The sequence below is a fragment of the Chelonia mydas genome, chromosome 3 (assembly GCF_015237465.2).
Source record: "Chelonia mydas isolate rCheMyd1 chromosome 3, rCheMyd1.pri.v2, whole genome shotgun sequence".
Classification (NCBI taxonomy): Eukaryota; Metazoa; Chordata; order Testudines; family Cheloniidae; genus Chelonia; species Chelonia mydas.
In genome coordinates this window covers 16,147,468-16,166,526 of record NC_057851.1, presented here as the reverse complement: position 1 = coordinate 16,166,526, position 19,059 = coordinate 16,147,468, and the positions used below count along the sequence as shown (strand labels likewise).

Here is a 19,059-nt window from a genome sequence, read left to right as displayed (position 1 = left end):
ATAGTAACCTAAAATGTGCTCTCCATCCTTTCACCCCTCTGCTCTGATTGGCTACTACAAATCCCTCTGCTCTGATTGGCTACTGCCCTCAGAACTTCCCAGCTCCTCACACCAAACACAGACATGTCAGTTTCTTACCCCTCAGTTCCTTCTGTAACCCTGGCCCCCACCTTCTCAGTATCAGCCCCTGTCCTCGTCCATTGGCGAAGGCTCAAGCAAGGACACTGCTTAGCCAGGGAAGGGGCAGGTCAGGCAGTAGGGTTAAGTCATTCATTCATAAACTCATGTCACTACATGGCACCTAGCACACCATGTGGGTCCCAGCCTCTTCCTGGGGGCAGGATGGTAGGCAACGTGAACAGGCTCTGTCTCTGAGCCTGCAAATCCACCACCGCTGCGAGATTCCACAATAAACTGGTGTGTGGGGTAGGCATGGGGGAGAAGACTCATGAGATCACCCCCTTATTTAGGAGAGTTTGGTATCTCCCGTTTCCTGGACACCCAAGAGACAACACAATAAGCTGTTTCAGCTGGCATAATTAGCACTGAGTCTCCGCCCCCACTCCTCCTGCACATTGGTCTCTGGAGACCCCAAGACCCCAGAGTGACCTGGGTGTCACAGAGATGTGGTGGGAGCACCACACCCTCTGGGAATAGCACGCAGCTCACCGCAGACGAGGGAGGTACCATGGAGAAACCAGAGGGCAGCTCTGTGTCACAAGGTGATGAGGATGGTAATGTTTAGGGAAGTAGGGAAAAAAGGGTATTTGGATTTGTCCTGTAGGGCAAAATCACATCACAGTGGTGTAGCCCCAGGATTATTATTTTATGTATCATTTTTATTGGTGGTAGCATCCAAAGGCCCCATTCAGGATCTAGACCGCATTGTCCTGGACACTGTACAAAGCACACATGGTCCCTGCTCTGAGCAGCTCACAATTAATTTAAGAGAATGGAAGAACTGAGGGGTTCTGAACTCAGGGTCTCCTTTACTAAACCAGTGGTTTCATGGTCTGCAGATTATGTCTAAGGGGTCTGCAAAAGACAACTGAAAATAAAGTTTCAGATCCCAGAAAAGGCATATTTCCACGTGGGGGCATTCTCTTACTTTGCCACTAGGTTGGTGGCAGGATGTTGCAGCATCAGAAATGGGATTTGATTCCCCTGCCTTGCGTAAACTTGGGATTGTTTTCAATCCAGGAAAGCACACAGGATAAACTTTTTAGAAACGAGACCTCGCAGCTGTCTAGGGGCTATAATTTTAGTTGCAATTACAGGTCTTGTTAAGAAGGACTTTAGAGGATGAAATCTTGATGAAAGAAAATACTCAAGGCTGCAGATATATTCTTGGGGTGGTAGAAGGTATTTTGGTGTATGTGAACAGCAAAAGCTTCCAGGGTCAGCTAGAAAACAATAGATTAACTATTAGGAAAAATTTAAACACAGTGGGTCTGATTCTCCTCTCATTTACTGTAGTTTTACCCTGCTGTAATCCCACTGACAAAGTCAGAGGAACATCAGGCCAATTTTACTATGCAAACTCTACTGCCAAATAGGAAGTGAGTTTTGGAATTGTTGCAGCCTCTCTAAAAGTAGTGGTTAGAGATCAGATACGTATTACAGGGTCTCAAGTCAGCAACCCTGCCCACCTTCCTGAACTCAGCGGCCATGCAACGAAATTCAACGGACTTAATGAACGTCGCCATGCAGCCCATGACAGTGCAAGTCAAGACAGTCTCATCCAACCTTCTATCCACTCTACAGAGCCTTCTTGTTCTATGTGCAAAATTAGCAGATGTTAATCATAATTGCTCCAGTGATTACTAGGAAATAGCTGATCTCTCGTCTCTTTTATTTTTGATTAGCCAGGACCTTGACCTGAAGTCCAGGCTTCCCTTGTCATCTTCCTCTCAATGTGTTAATGCTGCACTACCTGAAATTAAATCAGCAACTGAAGCTCATCAGTTTATTACATCTCCTGGTAAGATCAGATTTCAGCAATCTCCCACACTTGAGTAAATTGTAAAGAATAACAGGAAAAGATAATTTACTTGCAGGGCAGAATGTATCTCGGCTCTGTTCAGGTGTTATTTCATACACAGACAGAGCCTACTGCTGGTCTCACACCAGTTTTACCAGTCTGAATATAGTCAAAAATGAACTCATCTTCCTTCCAAACTCCTTGTCTCTTCGTCCCTGACAGTACCACCATCTTCCCAGTCACTCAAGCCCGTAACCTGGGTGTCATTTGTGGTGTTGCTTTCTCTGGACTTCAGGCTGTATCCAAATCATGTCACATTTTCCTTAAATGATTCAGCTTTTCTCTCTGCCTTAACCTGCCAAAGCGCTGCCCACACGCTCATCAGCTCATGCCTTGTCTACTGCAACCTCCTCTTTTGGGCGTAAGTACTGCAACCTTGTACCACTTAGCCAACATCATCTTCCTAACTCATTGCTTTAATCACGTCGCTCTCTCCTTTGAGTGCTTCCACTGACTCCCCCATTTGCACCACATGAGAAACAAACTCTGGTTCTTTCCTTGCCAGTTACGATGAATTATTATTGATTGTACAGACAAGCAAGAAAACATGAGGTAGGATTTTCAAAAGCACTTAAGAGACTTAGGAAAAAGGCAAAGCTCCTAAATCACGTAGGCTCATTTGAAAATCCCACCCAAATCCCTGAATCCAGAAAGTTGAGGCCAAAATCTGGATGGCTAAAAATAGACATCTAGCAGGTCAAAATGAGGGATAGGAAGGAAAGGAGACAGCAGTAGAATAAGGTGCAGGAATCGAGCATCCTTGTAGCAAGGTCCAATGATTCATTTTGTTTCTGTGATAATCTTATTTGTAAGTTACATATTTCAGGAGAGGGGTTTGTTTATTTTTGGTTGGTATAATCAGATGCAAGACAGTGAGCAAATTATAGTGACACAGGAGTGCTATTATACTTAAGGTTGTGTCACAGCTTCTGTTTAAAGGTTCATAGACTATTAGGGCTGGAAGAGATCTCAGGAGGTCATCTAGTCCAACCCCCTGCTCAAAGCAGGACCAACCCCAACTAAATCATCCCAGCCAGGGCTTTGTCAAACTAGGCCTTAAAAACCCCTAAGGATGGAGATTCCACCACCTCCCTAGGTAACCCATTCCAGTGCTTCACCACCTTCCTAGTGAAATAGTTTTTCCTAATATCCAACCTAGACCTCCCCCACTGCAACTTAAGACCATTGCTCCTTGTTCTGTCATCTGCCACCACTGAACAGCCAAGCTCCATCCTCCTTGGAACCCGCCTTAAGGTAGTTCAAGGCTGCTATCAAATCCCCCCTCACTGTAATCCCCTAGGTCTTGTCTGCAGAACTGCTGCTTAGCCATTCGGTCCCCAGCCTGTAGTGTGCATGGGATACTTCCATCTGAAGTGCAGGACTCTGCACTTGTCCTCGTTTAACCTCATCAGATTTCTTTTGGCCCAATCCTCCAATTTGTCTAGGTCACTCTGGACCCTATCCCTACCCTCCAGCTTATCTACCTCTCCCCCCAGCTTAGTGTTATCCGCGAACTGGCTGAGGTGCAATCCATCCCATCCCAGCACTCCTCTTGATACCAGCTGCCAATTAGACATTGAGCTGTTGATCTTTACCCGTTGAGCCCGACGATCTAGCCAGCTTTCTATCCACCTTATAGTCCATATAGTCCATCCAATCCATACTTTTTTAACTTGCTGGCAAGAATACTGTGGGAGACCATGTCAAAAGCTTTGCTAAAGTCAAGATATATCATGTACACCACTTTCCCCATATCCACAGAGCCAGTTATCTCATCACAGAAGGCAATCAGGTTAGTCAGGCTGACAGGCTGGCAATCAGGTTGACAATTCAAAGTCCCCTAAAATCGACACACTTACTGGATTCCTTTGAAAATTGGTGTGCCTTAGGAGGGTGCAGAGTAGGGTTAGTGACCCAAATTTGGGATTAAAAAATATAGTTATTTTTCAAAAAGTCTCTAGGATGTTTTGTGACATTGCACTCCATATGCTTTATGGAAGTATGCTTATGAATATGACATAACTGGAATATGCTTTAAGCTAAATACTCTTGTATGGTGTCATTAAAAGCTTGTAATATACTAAGTGTGTTCATCCTACTTGTTTGCATGTATTATTTCTATATCTGGAGTTAGGAGAATAAGCTATAAACTTGTATCACGATGTAAACATATTAAGTGGAGGCCATTAAGAGTGCTCCAGAAACAATCAGTTGTAAATGGCCCTAGTTACTTGAAAGCCTTCCTGTGTACGTGTGGGCCAGCCCATGGGGAATGGAGACTAGGAGTCTTACAGTGACATGTGACCATGTCACCTGATAATGAAATCCATCTTAAATCTGGTACTTTTCCCTTTAGAAGGAGGGGTGGGAATCCAGAGAGACAAAAGATTCCTGCCTTCTGCCCAAGCCATAAAAAGGGGTGGAGCAGGACAGAAAACCCCTGTTTACCACCTGAGATGTCTGCTGGATCTAACAAAGACTGTACCAGGGGACAGGATTGGGCCCAGACTAGGAAGGAGTCTAGTCTGTGAAAGAAGCTTATTGGAACATCTTTGAGGGTGAGATATTACCTGTAATCAGTTTCTTAATGTATTAGGTTTAGACTTGTGTGTTTTGATTTATTTTGCTTTGTGACTTACGTTGTTCTGGCTGTTATTACTTGAAACCACTTAAATCCTACTTTTTATACTTAATAAAATCACTTTTGTTTATTAATAAACCCAGAGTAAGTGGTTAATACCTGGGGGAGCAAAAAGCTGTGCATGTCTCTCTATCCATGATATAGAGGGTGAACAATTTACGAATTTACCCTGTATAAGCTTTATACAGAGTAAAACGGATTTAATTTGAGTTTGGATCCCATTAGGAGCTGGGTGTCTGGGTGCTGGAGACAGGTAACCTGCTGATCTGTTTTGTTTGTGTTTTATTTTTGCTCAGAGCTAGAGATGCTTCCATTGCTTTGAAATCTGGATTGCCTCACAGGGGCGTGGGGTAGCATGAGTGACCCAGATTTGGGTTACACACCTGGCCAAAAAAGCTGGTTTCCTTCTGCTGCCCTGTATCGTTAAACTGAGAGGTACTAATGATTGAAGGAATCACAGACTGCATTGAGATCGATGGCTGTGAATTCACCCTTCAATTAACAAAACTAAGGATAAGTTAATGACAAGACCCCACCTAAAACCAAAAAAGATTTGGCCTGGGTGGCTGGAGGTTGCAACAATTTGTGAATCATAGTTGGCAATTGTATACTGGGGGGAATGTAAACAAAATATTTGGGGAAAATATTAGACATGTGAATGCTTCCATGGATGGGAGGAGTATTAGCGGGTGAAGGAATGAGAGAGTAGGGGGAGAGGGTTTGGGGCTGTGGCAAGGGAAGGGGGCTTATAGGAAGGGGGATTAATGGGGATGGGTTGTAGGGGTGAGGAGAAAGGTTGGGGGCTCAGGTGAGGGTGCTAAGGGTAGTGGAGGGGTGGAATACTGGGAAGGGAGGCGTGGGGATAAGTGGCAGGGGACTGGGAAAGAATAGGGGTAAGGGTAACCGCCCCACATGCTCCCCTCCTGTGTGTGCCCATATCTGGGGGTCTCTTACATTTCTATGGGTGTCTGAGTCCCTTTCCTACCCCACTCATCTGAGCCAGGATATGGGGGTCCTTAGCCCACTGTGGGTGTCTTTGTTATAATAGACCATATTTTTATTTTGTGGAGAGGTTTACTGTGAACACAGAATCATAGACTTTAAGGTCAGACTAGACCATTATAATCATCTAGTCTGACCTCCTGCACAACGCAGGCCACAGAATCTCACCCCACCCACTCCTGTAATAAACCCCTGACCTATGTCTGAGCTATTGAAGTACTCAAATCGTGGTTTAAAGACTTCAAGGTGCAGAGAATCCTCCAGCAAGTGACCTGTGCCCCATGCTGCAGAGGAAGGCGAAAACCCCCCAGGGCCTCTGCCAATCTGCCCTGGAGGAAAATTCCTTCCCGACCCCAAATATGGCGATCAGCTAAACCCTTAGCATGTGGGCAAGACTCACCAGCCAGACACCCAGGAAAGAACCTCTGTAGTCACTCAGATCCCACCCTATCTAGCGTCCCATCACAGGCCATTGGGCATATTTACCGCTAATAGTCAAAGATCAATTAATTGCCAAAATTAGGCTATCCCATCATACCATCCCCTCCATAAACTTATCAAGCTTAGTCTTGAAGCCAGATATGTCTTTTGCCTCCACTGCTCCCCTTGGAAGGCTGTTCCAGAACTTCACTCCTCTGATGGTTAGAAACCTTCACCTAATTTCAAGTCTAAACTTCCTGATGGCCAGTTTATATCCATTTGTTCTTGTGTCCACATTGGTACTGAGCTTAAATAATTCCTCTCCCTCCCTGGTATTTATCCCTCTTATATATTTAAAGAGAGCAATCATATCTCCCCTCAGTCTTCTTTTGGTCAGGCTAAACCAAAACCACAGCAGAGTAGGCAGCAGTTGGTCTAACCAAAATTTTGTTATATCAAGTGGGAGTGGGGGGGGGGGGGGTCTTTTTTTTTCTCTTTGTCCTTTAATAGTATTAGATGGAATCCTCTGAGTGAGAGTGAATGGGTTGTAAAGGAGGTGAAGAGCTTGTACATTTCAGCAATGATGAGGTAGGCAGTGTAAAGGTACATGTGTTAATGGGACGTATTGGAGCATTGCTGAAAGAGGGCAGAGTTAAGGTTCCATGGGCAACCTTTACTGTGAATTTCCTGGTTTCAGAAGTTAGAATTTTGCTCAATGCAATATTCTACAAGGGACGATGTTAGAGAGCTTATTCCTTCACTCTCCCACTTCCCTGGTCCTTCTCGCATGAACAGAGAGCAACAATACCCGAAGTCCGAAGGTGCAAACAATTCGATGTTTATTGGGGTGAACTTCCAGCAAGCATGATTCCAGTTTCCTTCCTTAGTATCCTTCTTCCCAGCTCTGACACCACAGAGCCTTACACCTGTGTCCCTGTTCCCATTTCCCCCTTTAGCCAAACAGGATTCCAGTTTCCCTACCCCCATTCCCTGTTCCCATCTCCCCCTATAGCAAAACATGATTCCAATTTCCTTACCCCCATTCCCTGTTCCCATCTCCCCCACGCACACCGACCCATCCCCTCCCACCCACGCCCACTCACTTCCTCATTGACTACAGATTATATAGTAAAACTTGAGTTCTGCTTAGCTATACCTTAATCAATCATTTTCCTGAAATTTAACTAACCAATCCTAACATATTGTAACATGATTATGTAACCAATTATATCCCACCACCTTAATTAGTTTACACCCAGCAAAATTAATTATACAGCAGACAGGAACAATCACAGAACCAGACAGAGATTATACAGACAAACAATAGCAAAGTGGGAACTATAATGACAAAACAATACAGAAGTGAGGATTTCACATCCCAGCTATTGATAAGTGAGTTCTTGCCAGACAGGATGCTATCAAACTAAGTTTCCTTTTACATTTTCTAGGCACTTCCCTTTCTCTGGAGGTGATAGGCATTATCAGGACAGGATTGTATTCCTAACAGCCCAATAGCACCTTCTTTCAATGTGACTAGTTTGGAATGTGAGGATGTGACCGTTCGCTTCCTAGCTTATGGCTGCCTCTGCTGCTTAGCCAAAGGGCTTAGCCTAAGCACAGGGCCTCAGACTGCCACAGTAAGAAAAGGCCCTTACACCGGCAGACAGTGATTTTGATTCTCTTTTATACCTCTATAACTAGCCAAGTGATAAGAATACACCTAAATTCTTAGAGTACAGGCCTTTGCAGACAGGCCTGAATATCTATATCCTAACAGACGACATACCACCAAGCAACCTTAACTCTGCATTAATGTGGTTTTTTTGCCACTGAATAGCACGAAAGTGCCTGAAAGCTAACTGAAAGAAGGGAGCTTTGAGGAGGAGTTTGAAGAAAGTGAGAGACATTTCAAGACACAGGAGAGGAAAGCAGAGGATTCAGCATGTGATTATGAGATTAATTGTTTATGCTGCTAGTCTGAACAGTGGCAGAGCTGAAAGTCAGATGGGAATGACTGCTTAGGCCATTTAATATTTGGTGAGTTGCTATAATAGCTTATGAAGCTAACTTTAAGAGGCTAACATGTAAAGTCAATTCATATTTATCCAGATCCCTCTTAATATTAACCTTCCATTCTCTGAAATTGGGTTGGGAGAACAGTGGTGCATAATTTACATGGAAACATTGTAACTGCTGTATGAGATCAGATCTGTGGTCAGGACTGTCCCTAAACCAAATGGTGCCCCAGACAAGGAGTGTCTTCAGCCCCCCGCCATTCCTCCATTTGTTAAACTGTTGAATACCTTATTTTTTTATTGTATTGGTAGCCCATTTCAGGACTTTGATACACAATTTGCATGAATGATTTATCCCTGTCACATAAAATGATACATTTGCACGCTAGAATCTGTAAATCTGTATTTATTCATGCCATATATGAGCAAATAAAAAAAATCATTTCCTCTAGGCTTATAGAAAGTTTTTAATTTTAAGAATATCTGAAATGTATTAAGATCAAGAAATGAACTGTGCACCTACGTTGGGTGGACCAGTATTAAATAGTGTTACAATAGGTACAGCCTTATAATGTTAACTCTAGTCCTTTAGTTCAGAAGGTCGCTTTACTTGCCTTTGCCCTCGCGAACTGAAGCACAGCATTAGAGAGATGCAAAGACTTTTCAAGCAATAAAATAGCAAGTGATGTCAGTCTCTCATCAGCCATTGTCGATTCAAGACACGTTTTAATGAGCCCGAGCTTCAAAAAGCTGTGCTCACCACTCGCAACTGTGGCCAGCAGCGTGATCAGAATCCTCAAAGCTACCCACACATCAGGAAAAGTGTCCTTCAGCTCTGCCTCATGAATGAATTGGAGAACTTGGAGTGGAGAGTACTTCTTGTGTGGCAAAATGGACACTCAAGCAGTGTCAATGAGCGAGTAAAAAAACTCCCCCTTGAATTTTCCTTCTGAGCTTCCCATCACCTCATCTCCGCTTTCATAACCAAACTGTCTCTTCTTCCAATTAATTTGAGTTTCCTTAAAGACAGGCTCAACTCCTAAGTTTTCCACCATTTTTTTGGCAACAGTGTTGGCATCTTCAAATCCATTGTCTCTGTAGGCCACAACAAAATCAAGGCAGCTTCGCATCAAAGTAACAGCAGTCGTGATGTCCATTGATTGACTGTGTAATGCCTTACTTACAAAGTTACTTGGAACAGGATATCGTGCCATTAGAAATCTGAAGTCAGTTATCTGGTTTGCCAGACTTTGTGCCTAGTGTTGGCTTCTGGCCTCGGCTTTACTTGACTGCACCAGTAAACCTCAGTCACTTGGTACCTCACTGGCCTTACGCTGTCAATGCGGCTCGCCCAGCAAGTGTCCCTTAGTGGGTTCAAGGTCAAATTTGTAACATTGTCCATGATGATCTTCCACCTGATATTGATGCTGAAAACAGAACATATATCCTTTGCAGTTCTCCAAGGAGAGATACTGAATCTAAAGAAGATGATGCTGCATCTGACACAACCAGGTTGAGGGAATGGCAGTCACGAGGCACGAAGAAAGCTCTTGGATTCAGCACAAGGATCCTTGCCTGGATGCCACTGTTGCTTCCCTTCATGTTCACACTGTTGTCGTAGCCTTGGCCACGGCAGTCCTGAAGCTTTATTTTATTCTCATTCAAAGCGTTCATAAACAGTTCTGTTAGGCCTTACCCAGTAGTGTCGTCCACAGACTAGAAGCAGATAAAGTGTTCCTTTAATTTACAGCCATCCTCATCGTCAAAAAATCTTATTATAAATTACATCTTTTCACTGTGACTAATTTTGGGAATGCAGTCCATTATTACAGCATAGTACTTTGCTTTGCCAAGCCGCATCAATGCATTAGCAAGCATCTTCCTTGCCGTCAGATCAATCAATTTGTTTTGAATTGTTTTGCTGCAGCAATGGTCGATAGCTTCTTTACAAGCTACTCAACATACATAATCATGCATGACATTTTCATATTTCCCAAGGAGCTCTACCAAACCGAGGAAATTACTGTTATGTTCAGTGAACAACTTATCTGACGAACCCCAGAAAGCCGAATTAGTCTTTGAAAGGAAGAGGGTAATTGAGATCAGACACTTGAGCACATTCCTCCAGTGCTGGGTTTCTACATTAATAATGCACTTGTTTTCTGCATCTTTGCATTTATTCAGCTTGAGCCTGGACTTGACCTCCATCCATTTGGAGGCCATGAAGTAGTCGGGTGACTTTTCATGTTGCTTGAGGGCATCAGCCAAGTAATGCCAGTCATTGTACCTGGAAAGAGCAAGCAACGATTTGGCATTCTTGTCAAATATTTTGCAACAAGAACAGAACACTTTGTCAGTTGATTTCGAGTAAACTAGTCAATGCCGATTCATTTTCTCACCATTCTCAAGCATTCTTTCATAGTGTTACTTTGAGAAGTGTCGCTTATGTTCATTTATTGGAAATTTCATCTCCTTGATTTTGCCTGTCCCATTCAAAATTGTACGATCAATATCAGCAGAGTTTAGGAAACAGTATTTCTTTTATATAGTTGTAAAGATAGGGGTTCGATAGATATCTCTGGCATCTCATTAAATATGTCCATTATTAGTTGCTACTTACACTCTTCAAGTCTTAAAACACACGGCCACTTTCATAATTACACAATAAAACAAAGTTCACAATATCGCAGTTGGGCTCTCACTTCACTTCAGTCTGTTCTTATATCTCACTGACTGACTGGCGATGCCCCACCCCTTATATACTCGCAAGGGCATGGCTGACAACATTCTAGGATGTTTGAGGAAAATGTAATTCTCAGAAAGTCTGGAAGGCTCCATGAGATTCTACAAAAGTCCAGAACATTCTAGGAGATTAGTGAAAAATGAATCCACATATGGAGTACCTGAAACATTTTACTTCAAAACATTCTATTTCCCTTTTTGTCGCTAACAACAAAAACAGCACCCCGAGCCTGGCACCCCCCAAGCCTTGTACCCCAGGTAGTCACCTGGGTTGCCTGCCTCTAAATTTAGCACTTTCTGTGGTCCATCTAATCCAGAGTCTGACAGTGGCCAGCAGCAGATGCTCCAAAGGAAGGTTTAAAATCCCAATAATGCACAATTGTGCAATTAGATGCATATTGGGAAATGTCTTCTTAAGCGTAGACAGTTATTATTTTGTTTGTAACCTTAGACATGATATGTGTTGATATCCCTTACACATTTTATCATAACTATTATTATTGATCTATATATTACAGCAATGCCTAGGGACCAACCAAGATCATGGCCCCATTGTGCGAGGCACTATATAAAGACAGAATAGTAGAGAGCCCCGCCCTGAGGAGTTTACACTCTAAATACACAGAATAGACAAAGACATACAGGCAGAGCAATCAATGTAACTAGCTAATGTAACTGTGCATGTTGTTCATATTATTAAAGGGAATAGCTAACAAAATAATTCAATAAATAAGCAATGTTTAAGGTGGACTATTCCCTAAGTGTTTCACATTTCTTCCAGAAAACAAGAGGCACCCAGACTTCGAATGGACTTTTTATCCAAGGTCTGGTCTTCACACATATCATATTGGGAAGCGATGCATCTTCAATGGTCTCTTCCTCCGAAACAAAACCTCTGCATCAGAAAGGATGTTAGAAAAGTGTCTGGGAAGAAAAAAACATGGTACGATCTCTAAAACTATTGCTAACTCTAGAACATCCTAACAGACTTTGGGGCAACATTCATGCATTGCACTAGAAGCCTGGAAACTCGGGTTCAATACACAACCTATGTTGGTTTGTTGGGGCATGATAAGTGGATGTCTAAGAACATAGATGAGCATCATTATCAAGATTGGAATGATGAGAGAAATTAAGTAACCAATAACTGAGAAACAAGAACTATATGGCTGAAACAGCAGGCTTCAGATAGACTAGCTAATGTCCGTTTCCCCAGGACATACAATGCGATGTTCAAGCAGGCCAATATTTAAATATCTTTCAGAGGTGCTCAGCAGCTATGGTTGTGAGTACTCAGAGTCTTTGCAAACCTGACCATGTACCTGTCTAAATGTGGATTGGGATGCAATGTTGTAGACATTCAAGTTAAGATTTTCAAAAGTGACTAGTAATTTGGGGTGCCCCAATGTTGTGATTTGCAGAGGGCAGGCAGAGAGCATTTTCTGAAGAAAAATCAGTCTCCTTTAAGGTGTTTTGGGTTGGGCACTCGCAAATGGAGGAACCACAAATTGTTAGTCACTTTTGAAAATCTTGGGCCATATCTTAAAACAGGGGTGGGCAAACTTTTTGGCCTGAGTGCCATATTGGCATTGTGAAACTCCATGGAAGGCCGGGTAGGGAAGGCCGTGCCTCCCCAAATGACCTGGCCCCCACCCCCTCCCACTTCCCACCCTCTGACTGCCCCCCTCAGAACCCCTAACCCATCCAACCCCCCTGCTCCTTGTCCCCTGACTGCCCCCTCCTGAGACCCCCTGACCCTAACCACCCCCCTGGGACCTCTCCCCCTATCCAACCCCCCCTGCTGCCTGTCCCCTGACTTCCTCAACCCCTATCCACACCCCCGACCCCTGACAGGACCCCCGGGACTCCCATGCCTATCCAACCCCCCCGTTCCCCATCCCCTGACTGCCCCCTGGAACTCCCTGCCCCTTATCCAATGCCCCCCGGCTGCCCGCCCCCTTACCATGCCGCTCAGAGCTGCAGGAGCTCGCAGCCCCACTGCCCGGCCGGAGCCAGCCACGTTGCCCGCCTTGTACATTTCAGCAATGATGAGTCAGCAATGATGAAAGTCAGATGGGAGCTGCGGGCCAGAGCGCTGGCAGTGTGCTGAGGCTGTGGGGGAGGGGGAATAGTGGAGGAGAGGCAGGGGGGTAGCCTCCCCGGTGGGGAGTTCAGGGGCTAGGCAGGATGGTCCCATGGGCCGGATATGGCCCAGGGGCCATAGTTTGCCCACCTCTGTCTTAAAATCATGATCATATCCTCTAGCTTTCCTTTTCTCATGTTCAATTCCTGACTCTTACAGGAAAATACTGTATGTATACATAGAGAGCGAGAGAGTGAGAGCACCAATCTATTGTCTGGATTGTTATGTACTGCATCATTTTTGAGAATTAACTCCCTCCCCCAAGTTTAGATCAGTTTATACAGTATATAGATGCATTTTTACCTTCTTCGTCTATTTGATTAAAATCAACAGTAGCTAAAGATTTAGAAATCCATGCATTGTTATTTGTTAAGAGTGAATCATATAGAAATTTACGGAAAGACACTGTTGACTTTAGCCAATGTGTATGTTTCATAGTCAGCCCAGAGAAGTGTTATATATCCAAATGACTCAGATCAGGAATTAGTGATGCTGTATATTTTACATAATTAAATGTGACAATATCATTTGACATGGACAATTAAGCTTATATTTGTGAGCAGTAGTGGAACTAACAGTATAGACATTGTACCATTTTGAAATCTGTTTTCAGTGAGGGACTAACATAACAAGATAGCCTAAAATCTTGGAGCACTGTTCTTTAGCCAACCCAATTGTTGATGAGTCAACCAGTCATTATGTCTGAGCATCCTGTTTCTAATCTGCCCATGTCTTAAAAAGATTAATTACAAAGGCTGGAACTAAATTAAAGGTACAGTTTCAACTGCATTTTAGTTCTATCTCCTTCTCAGGAAATACCATTTATAGCCACAGATAAGTTTTGATTGGAAGACACTAAGGAGCTATGGGACAATTCCTGAGCTTCTTACTTATTCGTTATGGAAGTAAAGCTCCCACTGAAGTCAATGACGGTTTGTCTGAGTATGGACACCAAGACTTGTCCTCATAAGAACAAGGGAAGATCTAAGCTGCCACTAATCTCAGTCTGCCACTATAACAGAGAGGTTCTCTCCAGCTGCAACTCTGAGCAAGTTGCTTTAAGAATAGTAATGCTTTGTATAACACCAGTGGTCCGAGAATCAAAGAGTACTTTATAGACATTAATTAATTACCACAATATACCTATGATATAGGCAAGCATTATTAGATAGCTAATGGAAGCACAACACACTTACGGGCCAGTTCCTTGGCTAGGGTAACACAGCATAGATCCACTGAAGTCACTGGAGCTATGTTGATTTACCCCAGCTGAGGATCTGGCCCATCATGACACAACAGCAGCAAGTCAATGGCATAGTCAGGAATAGAATTTAAACGCCGGCGTAACTGCACTGAATGGTGCCTATTGAAATCAATGGAGCTACGCTGGCATAAAACTGGAGCAATGTAGTGGTGAATCAAACCCCTGGAGTTCTGATTCCCAATCCGCTGCTCTAGTTACTGTATGCCCTGCATTCCTGTGTGAAAGAATTTGTGAAGCACTACCTTGATTAAGAGATGAGCTGCAGTCAGTGGTGAATGAAGGCCATAGAGTTGCCTAGAAGATATTATGTACAAGGTTGCACAACTTCCATAATCATTATCTTTAAAAGATATGCTGCACCTCTCACTCTAATCTCATATTTTTGAACTTCTCCAAAATTCAATGATTAGGAAACTGAAATATACTCACATTTGTGGAAGTGGTCCGTCCACAGTAGGATTGAGACACACGAATGCACCATAGAAGCTTGCACTTCCACTGTTTATCTCTTGGGTTTTCAGTCCAGCATCTTTCACAAATACTAAGGGACAATTCTGCCCCTGCCTCATCCAGCATCCTTGCCCAAGGTGTTGAGACATATACAGACCAGGCTGGGTTGCCTTCGGAAACATCTGCTGTTCCCTGTGACTATAAAGGTGATAGTGTTGGACGCAGACTCAGGAGGCCTGGGTTCTGTTCCAGACTCTACACCTGCCCTGGTGGGTGACCTTAGCCAAGTCACTTCAACTCTGTGCCCCAATTACCCCATCTGTAAAATGGGGATGATGATGATGCTTACCTCTTCTATAAAGCACGGTTAGAGCTATGGTTAAACACTGATTTATATAGCAAGGTATTAATTATTATTAAGTGCTTCATAATAAATCCTGATTCTGATCTAAATTATAGATGGGCGTCTTGTATCCCTGCTAAGGGTACAACAGGAGAATGGCAGAAAATTATGTTGCAAAACTTTCAGGGACCATCAATCTTTTTGGGTCAATTTAGAGCAAAAATCAATTAGGGATCCCAGCAAATGAAGTCAGTGGGAGATTTTTTGTATATATAAAAAATAAACACCACTAGCTATTAAGTCAATGTAATTTAGCTCTCATACATTTTCTGTTAAGGAAGGAATTCCTTATTTTTTTATAATTTTTTTTGTTACAATGGAGATAGAAATCGATCACAGAAATGGCATTGCAATGGTAACCCCCTGTGACAACAACTACAGCTGTCCAGAACACAGCAGAAACTTTCACAAATTTGGATCAACAAGGCCTGTGGTGAACTTTGGGTGGTAAGTTCGTAATCTGGATGTTACCTCTTATTTGATAAAATTAAATTATTTTAATTTAATTATATATATATAATTATACTCATTCCTGAATATAGAACTGTCATGTGGGATACTTATTTAATTAAGCCCACCGGCACCATAGATTATATACAGTGGTGGAAAATTATGAAAATCAAGGGCCAAGGGACAGCTTAAAGGGGCCTCAGTTTCAGAGAACAGATGCTTCACAGTTTCTGAACATCATGATCCTTTCAAGTGTCTCAAGTTGGGCATCCAAAATCACCAGCCATTTTTGAATATTTCAATTCTCCTCTCAAATCAGTGAAAACCAGGAGTAGTGTCACTGTAATCAATGGAGTGACATGAGATTCAGGCCCAATAGGTTTAACAAATAAGCAATGTGCCCATTTCTCTTCTCATTCAAGCAGTTCTTTTCACACAGTTCAGTTCCTCCCAGTCTGCACAGACATGCACTATTCAGTATGACAAAACTGTGGCCAACTTATGTGCAAACTTAGCTGATGAAATGAAATAAATATAAGATGGCAGCTTTCCAGAATAAAATGCAAACCAGTTTGAATGTAGTTGCAACACAGGTTGATGACACATTGCTTCATAAATACTGTGGTGACAAGTAGATTAACAATGCATCTTCTAGAGGTAGTATTACACGTTTTAAAAGCTATTCACAGAAAGTATGGTTTGCCTTTTTTGTGTTCCTTCTAGTAAGTATCGCTTCTGAGAAAAACACTTCATCCTATTGCGTGCTATGGCTATTATGAAATTTCCAGGCCAGTCTATAAGCTACAATCTGAACATGAAAGTTCAGACAGATGGGACCAAAGGTGTGCAAAAAGTGTGTAAGGGAGACATATTCATGTAAGAGAGTCATACGAAAAGAAAGGAGTGTCAATCGCAGGTTGTAAAGTTGAGACAGATGCAAAAGCCAGACACAAGAGTTGAAAGGTCAGAATGATGTGACAGATGGGGTAGGATTGTTGCACAGCCCAGCTTGCAGAAGCCAGTAAGAATGCAGCTTAGTAACAAGGTGGACATTTCATGGATGGATGAGGTAGAGTTGGCTGTCATTGGTATATAAGTGATGTCTGGAGTTGATGCTAGTAATGAGACATCCTAGAAGAAAAAGCTAAATATGGTGGGCATTCTTATAAACTGGCCACTGAGCCTAAATAATTCCTTAGAAATCTGTACAGCTTTTACCTTCCAGTTTGCAATGTTTTAGGTATTCCATAAGGAAGTTTAGATAAATCTGCAGCTACTGAAGTAACTGCAGCCATTTATCAAGGTCAGTAGTGGCAAGGTTTTAAGGGTGACCCAGCTTGACAAGATGAGGTTCTATAGAAAGACCCTTCAGCCTTTTCCTAATGGAGGGAGTGAGAGAAAGATGCAAAGTCTCTGCCAGAGATAAAAATGGTGTGGTTAGGGAGTTAAGGTGGAATTCAGGACAGGAGAGTACTGGAGACATCAACTTCCTGAACCAGCTCAAGAGATACAGAGAGAAAACGCTGGTACTTTGAGATCACGTAGGGTCACAGGTAGGGCTTAAATTATCATATACCATTTTCTGGAGTACCCCTTGCTCCCCCAGTTTGGGACTCCAGACTTCAGCTGCGGGGTGGGAGGGTCTTAGGGCTTTAGCCCTGCAGGGCACACTGGGTGTTGGGGCTTCACCCCATCAGGTGTGTCCAGGCTCAGGGCTTCAGCCCAGGGGGGTGCACTAGGGCTTGGGGCTTCTGTCCAGCAGGAGGCGCTGGGGCTCACCCCACGGGTTTGAAAATATTTACTGGAGCTCCGCTTTGGATAGTGTCTGCTGAATTTAAGCCCTGGTCACAGGCAAAAAGTCGAGAATTAGCCATCTGGAGGGCAGCGGGCTTACTCCTGTAAAAGCCAGACTGAGTGTTCTCAGGGAGGTTGTGATGGAAAAAGTGATAAAAAAGTCAGAGAAGACCCCCTTTACTAAAACTTTGCTGAAGAAAGGGTGGTGGGTTACGGGCTATAGATAATGGTAAGGAAAGTTCATATTAGGTTGTGTTTTCTATAGAAGTGGGGCTGTTTTGAATGTGGCAGGGAAATGGACTTTTGGAGGGGGGCTCGAGGCATTAGCTAAAGTGTGTCCTAAGGAGAAGTATGTTTGGTTGCTGACAAAATAAGGGTGTCAATGGAACGACTCAAGTGTTTAAAATAATGCTTATACTTAAGTACTTTGCTGAATTTGAGTGAAAGCGTAGTAGAGAGCATCCAATAGATAGATCAAAGGTGAATTGTCTAGTGAAAGGCACTTATGATAGAATGTGGAAAAACATCCCTGTGGACCCACTGTAATGTGGAGTATGCGATCTGAAAAAAAAAAAGTGGATTGCACTATTGACATGTGACTTGAAGCTGCTTACAAAATTCTATAGCAGAGTGCATTTGGAATGGAGTGTATTTCTTGGAAAGGAAATACCAGCAAATACATTTTATTGAAAGCAAGCCAGCTACTGACATGCCTCTACAGGAAGCCATGGCAGTTTTACAGCTCTATTTGTTTTTACAGTGCAACATACAAAAGGAAAGCAGATACATTTATCCCTCTCCAGCGCTTGTCACGGACTCCTTGGTAAGTATCTGCATTGGAGCACAGGGAACAGCCAGAATATATGGGACTGATTCAGACCACACTCACACCAGTACAAAATCAGGGGAAACTCAGTCAAAATCCATGGATTTAACTGGTGTAAAGTAAGAGGAAAATCAGGTCCTTCGTCTCCTGTTTGGAAAAGTCCTGTTGAGCTTAATAGGAAAACAATTAATAGAGTTCTATAGAAATTAAATAGGGTTCCTAAAGTGTGCACTCCAAAACCCAGAGAATGTAGCAGTTGAGACTCTTTCTACAGACCTGTTTAACTAAGGGATAGAAGTCTTCACCTACAGAATTCTTCATGTTGGTTCAAATCTATACAAAAGAACAGGAGTACTTGTGGCACCTTAGAGACTAACAAATTTATTACAGCATAAGCTTTCGTGGGCTACAGCCCACTTCATCGGATGCATAGAATAAAATATATAGTAAGAAGATTATATATATATACAGATAAATTGGAAGTTGCCAAACTGTGAGAGGCTAATTAGTTAAGATGAACTATTATCAGCAGGAGAAAAAATCTTTTGTAGTGATAATCAAGATGGACCTTTTAGACAGTTGACAAGAAGCTGTGAGGATACTTAACTTAGGGAAATAGATTCAATATGTGTAATGACCCAGCCACTCCCAGTCTCTATTCAAACCCAAGTTAATGGCATCTAGTTTGCATATTAATTCAAGCTCAGCAGTTGCTCCTTGGAGTCTGCTTTTGAAGCTTTTCTGTTGCAAAATTGCCACCCCTAAATCTTTTACTGAGTGGCCAGAGAGGTTGAAGTGTTCTCCTACCAGTTTTTGAATGTTATGATTCCTGATGTCAGATTTGTGTCCATTTATTCTTTTGCGTAGA

General features: G+C 42.9%; 1 protein-coding gene across 1 annotated transcript in view; it reads left to right on the top strand.

Annotated features, from left to right (window-relative positions):
• Positions 1-448: 448 nt before the first annotated feature.
• Positions 449-19,059, top strand: part of SPATS1 (spermatogenesis associated serine rich 1) — a 32,491-nt gene continuing 13,880 nt past the window's right edge. The window contains 6 exon segments of the mRNA XM_027830474.3: positions 449-734; positions 1,624-1,780; positions 1,866-1,981; positions 11,643-11,804; positions 15,448-15,568; positions 18,126-18,188. Coding sequence (XP_027686275.3) covers positions 449-734; positions 1,624-1,780; positions 1,866-1,981; positions 11,643-11,804; positions 15,448-15,568; positions 18,126-18,188 — 905 coding nt within the window.